Source organism: Syngnathus leptorhynchus, chromosome 5 (assembly GCF_054491065.1).
Source record: "Syngnathus leptorhynchus isolate UIUO chromosome 5, UIUO_Slep, whole genome shotgun sequence".
Classification (NCBI taxonomy): domain Eukaryota; kingdom Metazoa; phylum Chordata; class Actinopteri; order Syngnathiformes; family Syngnathidae; genus Syngnathus; species Syngnathus leptorhynchus.
In genome coordinates, this window is record NC_141199.1 from 18,249,886 (window position 1) to 18,265,282 (window position 15,397).

Below are 15,397 nucleotides of genomic sequence, written 5' to 3' on the forward strand. Positions count from 1 at the left end.
GCCATCAGGAGCACCCTTGTCCCGGGCAACCGAGCGTAACCTGAACGCCTCATGCTGCCTCCTCGGCCTGCTTCCAAACGACCAACAATTCGTTCTTCTTTCGTTTCCGTGCACGTTCAGGCCAATAAGCAAAACGCGCGCGCGCACACACACACATCGGAATTTGAGTTGTTGTTCGTCTGACCTCCTTGGTGTTTCCCGTCCGGACTGCTCCGAACCAGCAAACATCATCGTCACCGTTGCCTCCTGAGCTCCATCTTCATCTTCCAGCATCATCAGCACCGCGCATGCGCACACTCAGGCCGTTCGGCCGCGCCTTCATCAGTCACCGAAACGCGTTCGCTGCTGCTGCTGCTGCTGCTGCTGCTGCTGCTGCTGCTGACTGGCAAGAGCCCAGTTGACAGGTAGAACAGTCATACAAGCGGAACCAGCAAATATAACCGGGGTGGGAAATACCTGAAAGGGGGAAAAACAACTTTCGAGTTGTCTGTCTGGGTTGTGGGGGGGGGGGGGGGGCTGTCGAATGTGTTGATTTTCTTACAAATGTTTGTTACAAATTGTAACAAAAAGCCCCACATGAAAGTTACTTGGAAATTCAGCGAGTCATAATCTGAAATTGAAAAAATAAATGAAGTGGAAGCGGGCGGGACAATGACGGAGACGCGGCGGCTCTGACGTCAGGAAAAAGCTCGTCTTCTATTGGGCGGAAGGTGAGACGTCACGATGCGAAAGTTGGAGCAAGATGGCCGCGCAGGTGGAGTTATTGAGGCTGGAGCCTTTCCCTGTCCACGCGACTCCCCTGGACGTGCTCGGCCCCGAATGGCAGCTACGTAGCCTTTTTCGCGACCACGCGGGGCCCCCGACCGTCCTGTTCACCCCGAGACGGCCGGCTTCGAGCCCTCGCGAGCCCGCCGCCGTCCTGCTTCGTCTTCGGGCGCTCAGCGGTGAGGAGGAGGAGGAGGCGGCAGCGGCATCGGCGGGCTTCGGCGGCGGCGCCGCGGAAGTCTCTCCGGCGGGCTCGGTGAGGCTCTTCGCCAGCAGCTTCTTCCTGCGGCTCCGCGGCTTCCCGACGGCGGGGATCCGCGGCATTGCGTGGCCAGTGCTGCCCGTAAACTTGGACGAGGTGGTGCTGGGTGTCCGCGGACGACGCTCTTTGGCGCGGGACGACGCCGACGGGCTCGCCGCCGACTTGCTGGAGCTCTGTCGGGATGAAAGCTGTCTGCTGGCCCGGCGAGGAGAGCCGCTGCTCGGGGACCGGCCGGGACAGGTGAGCGCCCCCTCTCAGCCTCCTCACAAATGTCGCTCGAGAAAGACAAGTCTAATTTCACCAAATGTGCTCTCTTATTTTGGGGGTGGGTATTTTGTGGAAAGTGGACAACTTTGACCTTCTGTCCCCATTGAACTTTGCAACGTCCCCAGGCCGTCGACATAATCTGCCAGTTGATGAGGGAACATTTTAGACCATCATTTCCAGTTGTATACATGTTGTCGAAACTTGATTAAGTGGCCCTGGTGGCAATGCATTGTGGGTCATTGTGCGCCAACTGTGAGCGAGCGGCCATGAGCTGCTGGCTCCTCTGTTCTGCTCTGCCTTTTCCGTTTCAGCCAGAATATGGTCGACGACATGAGCGAAGGGATGCCGGAGCCGTTGTTTGGAGAGCCCTCAAAGGCTTTGTCCCGATCGTCCGACTTGAGCTTCTGGCACCAAAAGCTGCCCGGCCCGGTCTCAGTCGTGAAAAGGATTTTGCACGTCAATTTGGATACCATTCAGCGAGCGGTTGGTTCTCTCTCTTCTTTTTGCACAGATACCCGAGGTGCTGGTGCTGTCGTGCGGCCCGGTCACGCAGGGTCGCGTCACGCCCCGTACCGCCGTGATTCTGGCCGACTGGCCGGATGCGGCCGGGCCGGGCCCGCCCTCCAGGGAGCTCCGCCTGTGCGCTTCGGACTTTGCTCACCGCGCCGCCCGCCTGGGAGGGGAGCGCTCGCTCCTGGACCGGCGTCGGGGGCTCGGCGGCGTCCCGGAGGAGCCGGAGCGGCGGCTGGACGTGCGCGTGACTCGCGTGAGGCGGTGGCCGGAGGCGGACGACGGCCGCGCCGATGCCGACGGTAGTCTTTACGTTGGCGGGCGCACGCTGCTCAGGCTGGGGCTGTTTGACGGCGAGTGGGTGGAGCTGCGGTCGACGGGCCCGGCGGACAGATGGCGAGCGGCCGTCCTCGTCGCCGTCCGCTCGGACCAGGCGGCCGACGGCGCCTTTGTGTCGGAGACGTTGTGGTTCAACCTGACGGGAGGACGGCAAAGCGCGGGCGCCGCCTGCCGCATCAGCCTCAAGGTACTCGCGCCAAGTGCACACGCGCGTTGAAGAAAAAGGCCTCCGTCACGTACGGTCGAGCGTGCTTGTCGGGTTTTAGAGGCGCCGTCGGAAACCACCGTCCCGGGACGGTCCCGGCGGCTCCGAGACTTCCCGCGCCTCGGCCCCGCCGGCGCCGGCCGGCGAGCTTCACCTGCGGCCAGTGGCGGCCCCGGCCGAGCGGCTGCCGAGTCGCTACGACGACCTGCTGGCCGCCCACTTCGCCGTTCCCAGGTGGGTCAGCGCCCGGTTTCTGCCGTGAGTTGTTGCTGGACCGCTGCGATGTGGCGGGTGCAGGCTGGTGGCGCCGGGGGACGTTCTTCTGGTTCCCGCCCGCAACCACCCGGACCTGCTGGAGGATGGCCAGAGGTGACGGAGAGGGCTTGACCGGTGTGTGACTGGTGCTAAGTGGACCCTTAACCCCTTGACTCTTGACCCAACTCAGGTGCCGGGCACTGTTGTTTTTGGTGCAGCGGGTGTGTCCTGCTGACCAGACGGAAGAAGAAGGGGACGGGCTTTATCTGGCTGACAGAACGCATACGTCCCTCTTCACGGTGACCTCTCAGCCTTCGAGTCGGGCCCGTTGGCTCACGTCTGACTCGTGGGATGCCTCCAGGGGCCGCCGGTCAACGTCTTGGCGCCGCGCAACGCGGCGCCGTGGAGCGGCCCGTCCCCTCCGGGTCTCGAGCGTGCAGTGGATGCCATCGGACGCGTCCTCGGCCCGCACCGACTCGGGTACGGCCCAGCCCGGCCCCCCTTTTGGTCGGATGTGGTCGTTTGAGCTGACGGTGCGACGTGCCTGCCCTTTCAGCGGCTCCCTCCCGGCGGCGTGCAGGCTCCTGGTCCACGGGCCAGCGGGAAGCGGCAAAGTGACAGCGGTGGCGGCGTCCAGTTCCAGACTGCACCTCCAGCTGATTAGGGTGCGACCTCCGGCGCTCGCCGAGCCGGCGACCCCGCGCTGACAACCGCAATGCCACTGGCAGGTGGACTGCGTCGGCGTGTGCGGCGACACGCCCGCCGCTACCGAGGCGCGGCTGACTTCCTCGCTGGAGCGGGCCGACGCCCTTCAGCCTTGCGTCCTTCTGCTGAAGAACCTGCAGCTCCTCTTGCAGACTCGCGGGGGCGCTGACGACGGCCGCGTCCAGGCGGCCCTCTGCCACCTGCTCCGTAGCGCCCCCGATAGGTGATGCACGCACGCACGCGCAACGCTCGTGAGCTACATTAGCAGACGGCGGCGCCGACCTGCCGTGTTCTCCCCAGGGTGGCGGTGGTGGCGACCGTCCGCGAAGCTCGTCGGCTGCCCGCCGGCGTCGCGTCGGCATTTGTCCACCGGGTGGCGTTGGAGAGCCCAGCCGAGGGCGGGCGCCGGGCAATTCTAACGCAGCTGAGTGGGGACGTTCGCCTCGGACGCGACGTCGACCTGGAGACGCTCGGCAAAATCACGGCCGTATGTCACTTTGCTACGACGTAACGTTGGGGCCAGACACTGGTCGGGGCACACAGTGAGGATGTTAACGGTGACCCCCAGTGGACGCAAACAATACCTGCACCTCACTGGCCCGTCAACCCCTTCCATCGTGCAGTGGGTGGAGCTTTGGAGCACGACCTTGAGCGCGGGACGGTTGATGACTGAGCGAGTACTCGCAGTCCGTTGACCATTTATCATTGCTTGTGTGCCTGAAGGGTTTGGCCTTGGGCGACTTGCGCGCCCTGCTGGTGGAGGGCGGCCGCGCGGCGTGTAGACGGCTGCTCCTGGCTCGGTGAGCCTCGCTCCCGCCCGACGGCGGCGGCCTTATTTAGAGTCCGTCCGCGTCTGTTTCAGTCCCGCCCGGCGCCAGGAGGACTTGCGCTCCAGCGGCGTGAACGTCCAACAGCGGGACTTCCTGTCGGCTCTGCAGACCTTGCGGGACGCCCAGTCGGAGGCCGCCGGCGCCCCCAGGGTGAGGGCCGTCCCGCGCTAAGAGTCTTCTTCACCTTCCGACCGCACGGGATCTCTGACCCCTCGCCCCGCCCGACCAAACGACAACCTGTGCGTGCGGCCAGATTCCCTCCGTGCGCTGGGAGGACGTGGGCGGCCTGGAGCAGGTGAAGAAGGACATCCTGGACACGGTGCAGCTTCCTCTACGGTGCCCGCAGCTTTCATCCCTCAGGCTGAGCCGCACGGGCGTTCTGCTCTACGGGCCTCCGGGCACGGGCAAGACTCTGCTGGCCAAGGCCGTGGCCACCGAATGTTCCATGACCTTCCTCAGGTCAGAGCAAACTCTGCACTGATGCAAACCTGGCACTTATTTATGTTTGGACTTCACCTTCCATTTCTTCTGATGTGTCTTTCCAGCGTGAAAGGTCCGGAGCTGCTCAACATGTACGTGGGCCAGAGCGAGGAGAACGTCCGAGAAGGTGAGCCGCCGGCCCCCCCCCCCCCCCCTTTTTTGTTTTTTTCCTTGACGTGTTTTGTCCGCATCCGAGTGGAGCCGTACGTTTGTTTTTGATGGATGAAACCAAATCAAAAGAACTCCTGCATTGCGAGTGGCCGCAATTTTGTTGCCGGCGGCGGCAGAGGATGAACAACAAGTCGGGTGGTCCTCATGTGCTGCGCCGCTGTAGCGTTTGTGTCGGAGCTCTTGGGCACATCCACGGCTCATGAGCCAGCCGCTCGACGTCGCCTGTTTGTTTCTGTCTTTACGACGAAGCGGCTCCAAATGCTAACGGGCTAGCCGCTCGCCTCACCTTGATGATGACACTTTGCGTTCAGCGTTTCAGAGAGCCCGCTCGGCAGCGCCCTGCGTGGTCTTCTTTGATGAACTGGACTCTCTGGCACCCAGCAGGGGGCGCAGCGGAGACTCTGGCGGGGTGATGGACAGGTGAGACAGACAGACAGACGGACAGACAGACAGAGCTGACACTCATGCAGCTGTTCTAAGACCGGGGACTAACTTTTCCCTCCAACCCATCAGGGTGGTGTCTCAGCTGCTCGCCGAGCTGGACGCTCTGAACGCCTCCAGCCGAGTATTTGTCATGGGCGCCACCAACCGACCCGACCTGCTCGATCGGTCCCTGCTCAGGCCCGGAAGGTCAGGGTTCACACTTGAGAAGAGAAGGAGGGCGACGCGCGTGTCGACACGGCCTTTGGCCGAGGACTGAGCATGCTGACGAGCTGAAGATTAGCACGGATAGCCAGAAGCTTCTCCTTCGTGAACACAAGTCAAGTCAAGTCAAGTTTATTTGTATAGCCCTAAATCACAAGCAGTCTCAAAGGGCTTCACATAGACAATCAATTGACAATAATTCTCAAAGCATCCCCTGATCTTAGGCTCCCAAAAGGGCAAGGAAAAACTCAAAAAACCCCTACAAGGGGAAAAATGAGAAACCTTGAGAAGGGACCACAGATGGAAGGATCCCCCTTTCAGGATCACCAGGCTGCAATGGATGCAAAGAGGGCACATAAAATACATCATATGGAAACCAAAAAGTGGATGCCCAGGCCAAAGCCAAGAGCTGTCGGAGGTGCCTTCGATTGTCCTGGCAGTGTCCTCCAGGAGGGTATTCCACTGCAGTTCCCTCATGGTGAATTGGTCCACGAGAATCTAGATAGCCATCGTCAGCATGGGTGTCACCTAACCACCTCCCCAGCCGGGGAGGGGTGGGGGAGTGGGGTCGGGGAGAGGTTAAAGGCCACATCATAGAAATACGTCTTTAAACGTGTCTTAAATGTTTCTACTGAGGTAGCAGTTCTAATATCCATTGGCAGGGCATTCCAGAGCTCTGGAGCCCGAATGGAAAATGCTCTAGCCCCTGCAGACATTTTCTTGGCCCTCTGTGTCACTAAAAAACTAGCGTTTTAACAAGTGGCGCTGCGGCATACTCCCTCCCGTCTTGATCCTCTGCAACGAATGTCCGATGCCGTCCCCGTTTTAAAGTGGCGCTGCGTTGCGTTCAGGTTTGACAAGCTGGTCTACGTGGGGATCAACGCAGACCGCGCCTCCCAGCTGCAAGTGCTCCGCGCCGTCCTCCGCAGGTAAGAGCGCCAAGACGGGGACGCCGGGGCACGGCTTTTGACCGGCTGGCCCGCCCTCAGCTTCCACCTGGACGCCTCGGTGGACCCGGGGCAGGTGTTGGAGCGTTGCCCCGCCCGCACCAGCGGCGCCGACCTCTACGCGCTGTGCTCGGACGCCATGACGGCCGCCGTCAAGAGGAAGGTGGACGCCATCCATCGCGGTGGGTTTGGGCAATCGGTGGGCGTTTTGCAACGCTCGTAGCTAAGCCTCGCCCGCCGCCTTCCTTCCTTCCTTCCTTCCTGTTTTGTAAAGGTTGGGACTCTGAGGAGTCGCCGCTGTGCCTCACCATGGCGGACTTTGACGTGGCGCTGCGTGACTTCCAGCCGTCGCTGTCTCCAGAGGAAGCGACGCGATACCGAAGCGTCGGGCGTGACGAGGCCGCGGCCAGCCCGCCGGCCGCTGTCGGGGGGGGGGGGGGATCCTAGATTGCCGATAAATGCGGCAAATTGGGGGCAGGCCGCCCGTTAGCACTCCGGTGCTGGAATTGTTGACGACTTTTGCCTTTCGGTCATCGGTCATTCTTTTCTGACGTGGCTGAAGGGACAACGGTGTCGAGCCGTACTTGATTTTGCGGGAGGGACAGAAATAATGAGAAATGTCCAAAATGATGAGAGCAGAATTGTCCTACGATTGCACATTGCAATGAAATTCACATGACAAATTAAAAACAAGGAGTCGTTGACATTCTGGGAAGTTTATTGACGGGATGCCCGTTGAACGTCGTCGACGAGGTCCAACGCGTGGCGTCGCCGAGGCCTCAAGCAAAGTGCGGCATCCTGCTGCACGTTCTGCAACAAAACAGAAGATTTAGCCGCCGCCAAACGGGAACCCTTTGAAGGTGTCCAGATGAACACGGAAAAGTCGCAGCTTCAAACAAAAAAACCATCACTGGGATCGTGGCGGTGGCTGACAAATCCCTATTTTGTCCACATCAAAAGGTTTTGGCTTAGTTCACATGAGCTCGGACTGCGAGTCTGGAGTCTTTCCACACACAAAGAGAAGTAGCAAACCAGCGAGGGCTACGTCGAGCTTAGCGCTACCACCACACATTTAGCCCCCATTGCGTTGGCTTGTCTCAATTGTTTGTGTCGCTCCCAGCCAGAGCCCCGTCGAGAGGCGCTCGCCCGCTCCCGAGGGTCTCGGCCCCCGGGAGCCTTTCCCGCCAGCCGCCGTATTTACCGCTTACGTGGCCTTGGCTACTTTGGTTCTCTTCATCCTCTTCCTCCTCATCAGGGTCACCTGAGGTCGCTTGAGCCCGGCGATCAGCAGCAGGAGGCGGGGCCTGGACTTGGTCAGCCAGCTCCTCAGCAGCGTCCCTTTTGGAAACCTGCAAGGCCAAGTTAACTAGCGTCTTAACTTTGTATGTGGTCGCTCAATCCAAATGCGGCCGGTCGTCCGCCCGAGCCCATGTTTCTGCGCACGGCGCTCATCCGAGGCTTTTGCCCTGCAACTTTGAAAGGGGAACGCTGAAGAAGCGCTGACTTGACCTTTTGACCCGCACGCCAGCAGCCAGATGGCGTCCCCCCCCCCCCCCCTTAAAAAAAGCGGACGGAATACGGCGCCTTCTTACCAGTTGACCCCGCACATGGGTTAGGTGGTGGGCCGGCGCCGCGCTGCACTGGAATGACCAGCTGGCCGGCCGGACGCTAGAAGCTTCAGCGCACAAACACCGGCTGCCAATCATAATAGGAGGGGACGGGGGAGCGGGGGCGCTTTGGTTGGCAGCACGGCGGGAGGGGGGCCGGCCCGGCCCACTCAGCACTTCTGGCCGCAAACGGCCAGCGCTCGCTCGGCCATTCGCTGAGCCGCACGCCCGTTGCCACGGCAACCTTCCCCTGGAAAGGCCGGGGGGCTACAGCATTCCTTGCCTGTTCCCTTCCCTCTCTTGCTCTTCCATCCTTTCTTTCTTTCTTTCTTTCTTTCTTTCTTTCTTTCTTTCTTTCTTTCTTTCTTTCCTCCTGCCTTGCTTCCTCCCGTCTTGCTCCACTGTCCAACCTTGCTTCTACTTTTCCTTGGTCCCACTTGACTTTTGATGCTCTTCTTTTCCTGCCGCTTCTGAAGAGGGAGCAACAGCAATGTGTACATGTTCTATTAGGGTGGACAATCTCTGTACAATATGATGCTCATATATGTACAATTCTTTTATGATTTGATGCAACCATAACTGCCCAATCAGAACACGAATACAACACACATAACTGTATGAACACACACACACACACACACGCACACACTGGGGGGTGCCGCCCCCCACACTCAGGTACGAAATGGTCATGTGACAAGTTCCCGCCTTTCCGGACAGTATAAAACAAGCTGACCTGGAGACAGAAGTGGTTGTTTCATCTGCTGCTGTGCCTTGTGTATTGGGCGCCATTAAACAAGCCAAGATCTTGCCAATAAAGGAACCAACTCTAAACTCCACACCTTTGCTTTCTTTCCTGGCTCAACAACACGCAACATGCGTCAGCGTCCTTCCTTCAGGTCTTCCTGGCGTCCCTCCCGCCCGTGGCCACCCAGATCCCCCCCCCGTCTCTGCTGTGCAGCCGGTAATAGGAACGCCGCTCCGCTAACTCCCGGCAGCCACTTGCGTACGTGTGTGCGCGCGTGCTACTTTTGTGCGTCTCTCACGAGTGCACGTGTATGTGTGTTTTTTTGTGCTGTCACTGTTGTACACACTTGTGGAAAGGCAGGCAGGCACGCACGCACGCGCGGCACTCGATTTCTATCAAATGATTGTTTACGACGACCTTCCTTGAAAATCGCAACGTCCAGTCGCCAATGAGCTCTGGCCCGCGATCAGTTCGTTCGGTGGGCGGGGCCGGCTCGGAGAGGCGAACCATAGGAGAACCGCCGTCCCGGAATGCAAAATGCCACAGCCACCGGAAACGTGTGCTGCCAGAAGACGGGTGGAGCGGCCAGGCCCACAAGATTTAAGCGTCCCCCCACCCAAAAAAAAAAAAGCCAAATGAACCGGCCGGCGCTGGGGTTTGTGCGCAGATCTTGCTGAGCGACGGAGGCGGGGCTAACCTGACGGAGCTTCAGCACGCCAAGGCCGACTGACGCCCGAGCGACGAATTCCAGATGCGAGCCATCAGGGGCGTTCTGCCACGGAAGGCAGTTTTGTTTTAGAAGCTCATTAAAAGGCACATTTGCGCTTCCACATGACTCGTGTTGACTTCCTCTTTGGCCATAACTTGACTGAGGTGTGCGGGACAGAACAAATGGCTCTGCCGTGTAAAACGGATCAGGACAAAATGTCCGAGCAGAGCAGAGCAGAGCAGAGCAGAGCAGAGCAGAGCAGAGCAGAGCTCATCTCCAAATGCTGCCTGCGTCTTGTGTCAAGTTTTGAACATGCTTAGTGCGAGTCCTCGCTTCCGTTCCGGGAAAAAAAAAGTCCCAAATGAAACCGACAGGTGGGGGCGGCACCGGAGTGTGACGTCGCCATCTCCGGCGTCGCTGGCCGAGTGCGTCATCGAAGCCCCTCCCCTCCCTCGGCCTTTCTTTCTCGCTTTGCCTTCGCTCCCCGGTGTGTTTGTTAGCAGCTAGCGACGCGACGCCTTTTCGCCTTTCAGTTGCAGTCAAGAAATGGCCGCCGTCGGTGTGCAGAGTCGGAAGCGGCTCCTCAAGGACGAGGACATGACTAAGGTGGAGTTCGAGACCAGCGAGGAGGTGGACGTCACCCCCACCTTCGACACCATGGGCCTGAGGGAGGACCTGCTGCGCGGCATCTACGCTTACGGTAGGCCGGGGATCGGGGAGGCCTCCGCGCTGGGAGCCCGCCGCCGCCGCCGCCACAAGCTCTACTTAGGCCCTACCCTGGCGTTCCAGCGCACGTTTAGGTGGCGAGGTGACGCCAGGTGAACATCGGGATTAGCCCTTTTCTGGCTTTGCGGTGTGGCCGGCTGGCTGGAGTTTCTCGGCGTGCTTCCCGTTAGCATTAGCCACTTGGGCTAACGTTGGAAAGTCCGTCAACTCCGATGCAACCAACACCAAGTGGGAAAGCGCGTGTTCGCGTCAGTCATGATACTCAAATATTGTACTGGCGTTGTTCGAAAGACACACACACACCAAAAAAAACCCAAAAACAAAAAACGATACTCACAGTGAGGCCAACGTGACCGTAAAGAGCATGCTTGGTGAAGAAAATGGCGTTGAAATGTTAACAACATTTAATTCGTCAATGACGAGCGCCATCAGCTTGAGCACAACGTCCAACATTTGCGAGATGATCTTTTCCAGACTCCTTTTGCTACCCTTCCAAGTAGCGAAAGAAGAAGCACTTTAGCTAGCACTTTTCTCCAGTTACGGCAAGTATGCCGAGATATCGACTCCAGATGGGGCTGGCCGCGAATCAGATGCAAGATGTGCTTCACTCACAAATTTCTCACCTTCACTGGGAAATGGAGGTTAGGCCAAAATGACAATATCGCAGTTGTCGGCACCATCCTATTTGACGCGCCATCCAATCCAAGAGAAACGCAGACTTTTTCCGCCCGCCCGCCCGCTCGGACATTTTGGCACAGGACGCGCCGTGCTAATTTTGTGCGTGGATTGCCTCAGGGTTCGAGAAGCCGTCGGCCATTCAGCAGCGAGCCATCAAGCAGATCATCAAAGGCAGAGACGTCATCGCCCAGTAAGAAAAGAAGCTCTCGTCGACATGGCGTCAGAAATGTGTCTGTCGGCTTTTTTTCTTTCAACCTGACACGGCGGTTGCGCGCAGGTCGCAGTCGGGCACGGGAAAGACGGCTACCTTCTGCGTGTCGGTGCTGCAGTGTCTGGACATCCAGGTGAGCGCCACCCGTTGGGCTTTTTCCAAAAAATAGTGCTTTGGCGCGTCAGCTGAAATGAGTCTGGGGGGGGGGGGGCTTTCATTTGGACTAAAGTGGTGTTTTGACGCCACATTGGTGTGTGCTCACAGGTGAGGGAGACCCAGGCGTTAATCTTGGCGCCCACCAGAGAATTGGCTGGCCAGATTCAGAAGGTGATGCCCCCTCCTCGCGCTCTCTCTCTCTCTCTCACACACGCACGCTCACAGAGGCGGTCCTTTGGCTGCGCCTTCAGGTGCTGCTGGCGCTGGGGGACTACATGAACGTCCAGTGCCACGCATGCATCGGCGGGACCAACGTGGGCGAGGACATCCGCAAGTTGGACTTTGGCCAGCACGTGGTGTCGGGAACACCGGGGCGGGTTTTCGGTGAGTGCCGGGCCCACGTCGCTCGCCGTTGTTGTTTGTCGATGACCGAACTGGACGTTTCCTGCCGAGTCAGTCGGACACAGAAGACGAGCGCGATGACTCGTGTGTTCCCGGCGTGGTGACGCGCAACGTTTGGACTCCGACCAGGAAGCCTAATTATTGTTCCTTGTGAAATCCTTGCTCATCTTTAGCACGGCCGTAGCATTTTCCCTTGGTGTTTAGCGTCAAGCGATCAGCTTGCTTTCCTGGTTGGCAATAACGCCGCCGCTGTGCTCGCAGACATGATCCGGCGCCGCAGTCTCCGAACGCGCGCCATCAAAATGTTGGTTCTGGACGAGGCCGACGAGATGCTCAACAAAGGTGGGTCGCCGCTCGTCCGCCCGCCGGCCCGCCCGCCGGCCCGCCCGCGGCCTTCGCCGGAAGCCCGGTGTGACCTCTGACTCGCGGCAGGTTTCAAGGAGCAGATCTACGACGTGTACCGCTACCTGCCCCCCGCCACCCAAGTGGTCCTTATCAGCGCCACGCTGCCGCACGAGATCCTGGAGATGACCAACAAGTTCATGACGGACCCCATCCGCATTCTGGTCAAGCGTGACGAGCTGACGCTGGAAGGAATCAAGCAGTTCTTTGTGGCGGTGGAGCGCGAGGAGTGGAAGTTCGACACGCTGTGCGACCTCTACGACACGCTCACCATCACGCAGGCTGTCATCTTCTGCAACACAAAGAGAAAGGTCAGCGGCCGACCCAGCCCAGCCGCCTGGCGTCCGCTCGTTGTCCTGCCTGACCCCGCCGCCGCCGCGCTTTGCTCGCATCGCAGGTGGACTGGCTGACGGAAAAAATGCGAGAGGCCAACTTTACCGTGTCGTCCATGCACGGAGACATGCCGCAGAAAGAGCGAGAGTCCATCATGAAGGAGTTCCGCTCCGGAGCCAGGTGAGCCACGTGCAACTTGCACAGCCACCGTGTGCGCTCCTTCTGACAAATTGCCTTTTGCGTGCGTGCGTGCGTGCATGCGTGCGCAGTCGGGTCTTGATCTCCACGGACGTGTGGGCGCGTGGTCTGGACGTGCCTCAGGTTTCCCTCATCATCAACTATGACCTCCCCAACAACCGAGAGCTCTACATCCACAGGTAGGACGCCGTCCCGCTCGCCTGGCGTAGCCCTCCCGCCCCCCCCTTGACCCGCGACCCCTCCCGACAGGATCGGCCGCTCCGGTCGCTACGGCCGCAAAGGCGTGGCCATCAACTTTGTGAAGAACGACGACATCCGCATCCTGCGCGACATCGAGCAGTACTACTCCACGCAGATCGACGAGATGCCCATGAACGGTGAGTGCGCACGCCGCCGCCGCATCGCTAGCGTGAGTGCTAAGATTGGAAACCTTTTGCCGCTCTTGTTTGCAGTGGCTGATCTGATCTGACGGTGCCGGACGGCGTGCCCACTTTTTACTTCCCGTTTGAGCCTCGACGTGTTTGTAAATAAAGCTTTTTTGGTTTTTTTTTTACCCTACCTTGTGTTCCTGTAGCAATAGTTGACAAGGCAATCTGTGTCTTTAGTTGTTTAATTGACATTTATTTCACATTACAAGTTCATCAAACGGCTTTTCGGAGATACCTTTCAAATTAAAAGTCTGAATTTTTGTTTTGTTTTTTGTCAAAAGATACAAAAATATTCACCTTGAATAAACTTGATTTGATTCCCACTCAGTGTCCAATTTCCTAACGGCGCTAAGCCCGCTAACAAGAAAAATGGCGTGCGTAGTTTTTGTGTGTGTTTGCAGAGAACGGTGCAGGCGGCTCCCTCCCTCCCTCTTAGCGTGGCAGGAACCAAATCTCGTTGCGGCGGCGCGGGACGCCGGGGTTCTCGTAGACGGCCACCATGTAGGTGTCGGAGCGCAGGCGCTCGGCAGCCGAGGCGCCCAACAACTCCCGCAGCAGGCGGCTGTGGCGAGTCACCGTCTCCTCGGTGGTCGTACCCAAGAAAGGTCTGCCGCAACGGAGGTTAGGGTTAAGGTAAGGTCCACCGTTGCGGCCGGCGCAGCACAGCTCTTTCTTTCTTTCTTCACCTGGCCACGACGGTGAAGGCGTCGCGTTGCACCACGTCCACATCGGGGTCGTGCGGCAGCGGCGGCGCGTCCTGGAAGGCGGCGGGCAGGTAGAAGCCGGTCTCCACCTCCTTGTCCAGCGTCTGGCCGTCAGCCGTCACCAGCACCGTGCTGACCACCGGCACGGTCAGGCCCAGGTGGCCGCCTGCCCGCGTGCACAGCAAAAACACAAAGGGGACGCCTCGTAGAGGCAAAAGTGGCCCGGAGCTACAAAACGCCGCGTGCGCCACCTGCCGAGTTCTCCTTGCAGATGAAGCGCATCAGCTTCATGAAGCTCTTGGAGATGCTCTGCTCGTAAAGTTCCTCGGCCTGCCGCACGCACGCCCACTTGCCCGCCGGGTACGTGCGCTCCTCCCACATCACCTCGCCCATCTTGGCACACACAAACAAGTCTCGTGAGTGACGCCATCCTCGTCGTCGCCGGCGGGCGGGCCGGCCGGCCGGCCAAGCACGCGCTCAACCACCTTCTCCTGACAGGAAATGGGCACGAAAGGTACGGGCTCCCTCTGCTGGTTGTGGCGTGCCATTTCGTGGATAGGCCCCCTCATTTCTACCCCAAAGAAAAAAGCAAAGAAACCATGAGTGTGGATTGATTTGTTTTGTCCAATCACATTGAGGTGGTCATTTCTCTCTTTTATGATTCTTTTTTTTACTAATCGAATTCATCGCCTCTCCCTAAGCTCTCATTGGTTTGTCTGGACAACGTGTGCACATGGTCCTCGAAATTGTCAACAATTTGGGCGCCCATCTTTGAACAAATTTGACCACCGCTGCAAAAAAATCGAACTGCAATTGATTTTGGACACAATCCTTCACTAAAGACAAAAAGTACAACAAACAAAACGAAGAAGGGAAGAATGGTTTCATTGGCATGGAAATAGGAATTGAACTTGTGTTTTTAGCCAGAAGAAAAACAAGCAGCGAACTAAAGCTTACGAATTGCGGGGCGGAGTGACGTCAGTGCGTGCATGCGTGCGAGTACAGCAACGTAATGACGTATGCGCTCACCTGTTGGCACCGTGACCTGGTGCGTGCTGGCCACGGCCCTCCAATGATTGAGCAGTCGGTCTGAATGCTCCTCCCCCATCGGCTCGGGGTTGTCCGTGATGTCTTCGTCCAGTCCCTCGTCTTCGCCCAAGCCCTCGAGGTCCTCCAAGGAGATCAAAGCCATGCCGCCCACCTGTCACCTGAGCGGGAAGGGGAGGCAACGACAACCGCCGATGATGCCATCATAGCGCACAAGAGGAAGGAAAGAAAGCCTTTTCCTCCAAGGGACGCACTCAAACGACCATCATTTATTTGGATTGAGAGCGAGGGAACTCGGGTGACGTCATTCCGATCGGAGCAGGAACTCGATCGTTAGCGTCTAGCTAACCGTTAGCCTGCAGCTCACCGTCACGTCGATGACTTCATTTGATCTTAATTTAGCTCCGTTTACATTTCGGCTCCTTTGGCTGAACGCCGCGACGCGAGTATGACTGCCGCGGTGAGGCGCGCGCGCGCACGCGCGCGCTTACCTGCTCGCTCACGCGCGCACTCGTCACGACAACGCACAGGATCGACGAAGATCGTCCGTCTGCGGTAAGCACGTCGTGTCACTTCCGCCATGAACCCCGAGGTCTCTTCAAAGTAAGAGCTCCATGCGGAAGTGCTGCCTTCTCAAAGCTGTGGGTGTCGGCGTTGAGAGAGGAATAAA

At 58.7% G+C, this 15,397-nt stretch overlaps 3 protein-coding genes and 1 long non-coding RNA gene across 8 annotated transcripts; 2 read left to right on the forward strand and 2 right to left on the reverse strand.

Moving 5' to 3' along the window:
• Nucleotides 1–563: 563 nt before the first annotated feature.
• Nucleotides 564–7,618, forward strand: pex6 (peroxisomal biogenesis factor 6). 3 transcript variants are annotated; one of them, XM_085911072.1, is made up of 18 exons: nt 567–1,267; nt 1,806–2,330; nt 2,410–2,582; nt 2,646–2,717; nt 2,794–2,902; nt 2,965–3,083; nt 3,160–3,268; nt 3,332–3,531; nt 3,609–3,795; nt 4,032–4,108; nt 4,171–4,288; nt 4,392–4,597; nt 4,684–4,745; nt 5,101–5,209; nt 5,303–5,419; nt 6,286–6,363; nt 6,424–6,563; nt 6,656–7,618. In XM_085911072.1, exons 1-18 carry the CDS (start codon nt 743–745, stop codon nt 6,826–6,828), a joined length of 3,099 nt encoding a protein of 1,032 aa, XP_085767198.1. In that variant the 5' UTR covers nt 567–742; the 3' UTR covers nt 6,829–7,618. The 3 variants fall into 3 exon arrangements, 1 of the variants encoding a protein (XP_085767198.1); XR_015065974.1 differs by lacking the exons at nt 6,424–6,563; nt 6,656–7,618 and having other exon boundaries at nt 564–1,267; nt 5,303–5,545; nt 6,190–6,328; XR_015065975.1 differs by lacking the exons at nt 6,286–6,363; nt 6,424–6,563; nt 6,656–7,618 and adding an exon at nt 5,659–6,213 and having other exon boundaries at nt 564–1,267; nt 5,303–5,554.
• Nucleotides 7,082–9,686, reverse strand: LOC147057563 (uncharacterized). The gene is made up of 3 exons (XR_015065976.1): nt 7,974–9,686; nt 7,583–7,730; nt 7,082–7,191 (listed from the first exon to the last, which is right to left on the reverse strand). It is a non-coding gene; the product is annotated as an uncharacterized LOC147057563 (long non-coding RNA).
• Nucleotides 9,687–9,887: 201 nt separating this feature from the next.
• eif4a3 (eukaryotic translation initiation factor 4A3) lies at nt 9,888–13,299 on the forward strand. The gene is made up of 11 exons (XM_085911092.1): nt 9,888–10,142; nt 10,964–11,036; nt 11,124–11,190; nt 11,322–11,384; nt 11,465–11,597; nt 11,877–11,957; nt 12,048–12,328; nt 12,415–12,530; nt 12,620–12,727; nt 12,798–12,925; nt 13,001–13,299. Exons 1-11 carry the CDS (start codon nt 9,989–9,991, stop codon nt 13,015–13,017), a joined length of 1,221 nt encoding a protein of 406 aa, XP_085767218.1. The 5' UTR covers nt 9,888–9,988; the 3' UTR covers nt 13,018–13,299.
• Nucleotides 13,125–15,384, reverse strand: soul4 (heme-binding protein soul4). Of its 3 annotated transcripts, none has more exons than XM_085911098.1 (6): nt 15,095–15,224; nt 14,710–14,888; nt 14,166–14,251; nt 13,932–14,073; nt 13,663–13,846; nt 13,125–13,583 (listed from the first exon to the last, which is right to left on the reverse strand). In XM_085911098.1, exons 2-6 carry the CDS (start codon nt 14,870–14,872, stop codon nt 13,409–13,411), a joined length of 750 nt encoding a protein of 249 aa, XP_085767224.1. In that variant the 5' UTR covers nt 14,873–14,888; nt 15,095–15,224; the 3' UTR covers nt 13,125–13,408. The 3 variants fall into 3 exon arrangements, with proteins under 3 accessions (XP_085767224.1, XP_085767223.1, XP_085767222.1); XM_085911097.1 differs by having other exon boundaries at nt 14,982–15,128; XM_085911096.1 differs by having other exon boundaries at nt 13,126–13,583; nt 15,219–15,384.
• Nucleotides 15,385–15,397: the final 13 nt, after the last annotated feature.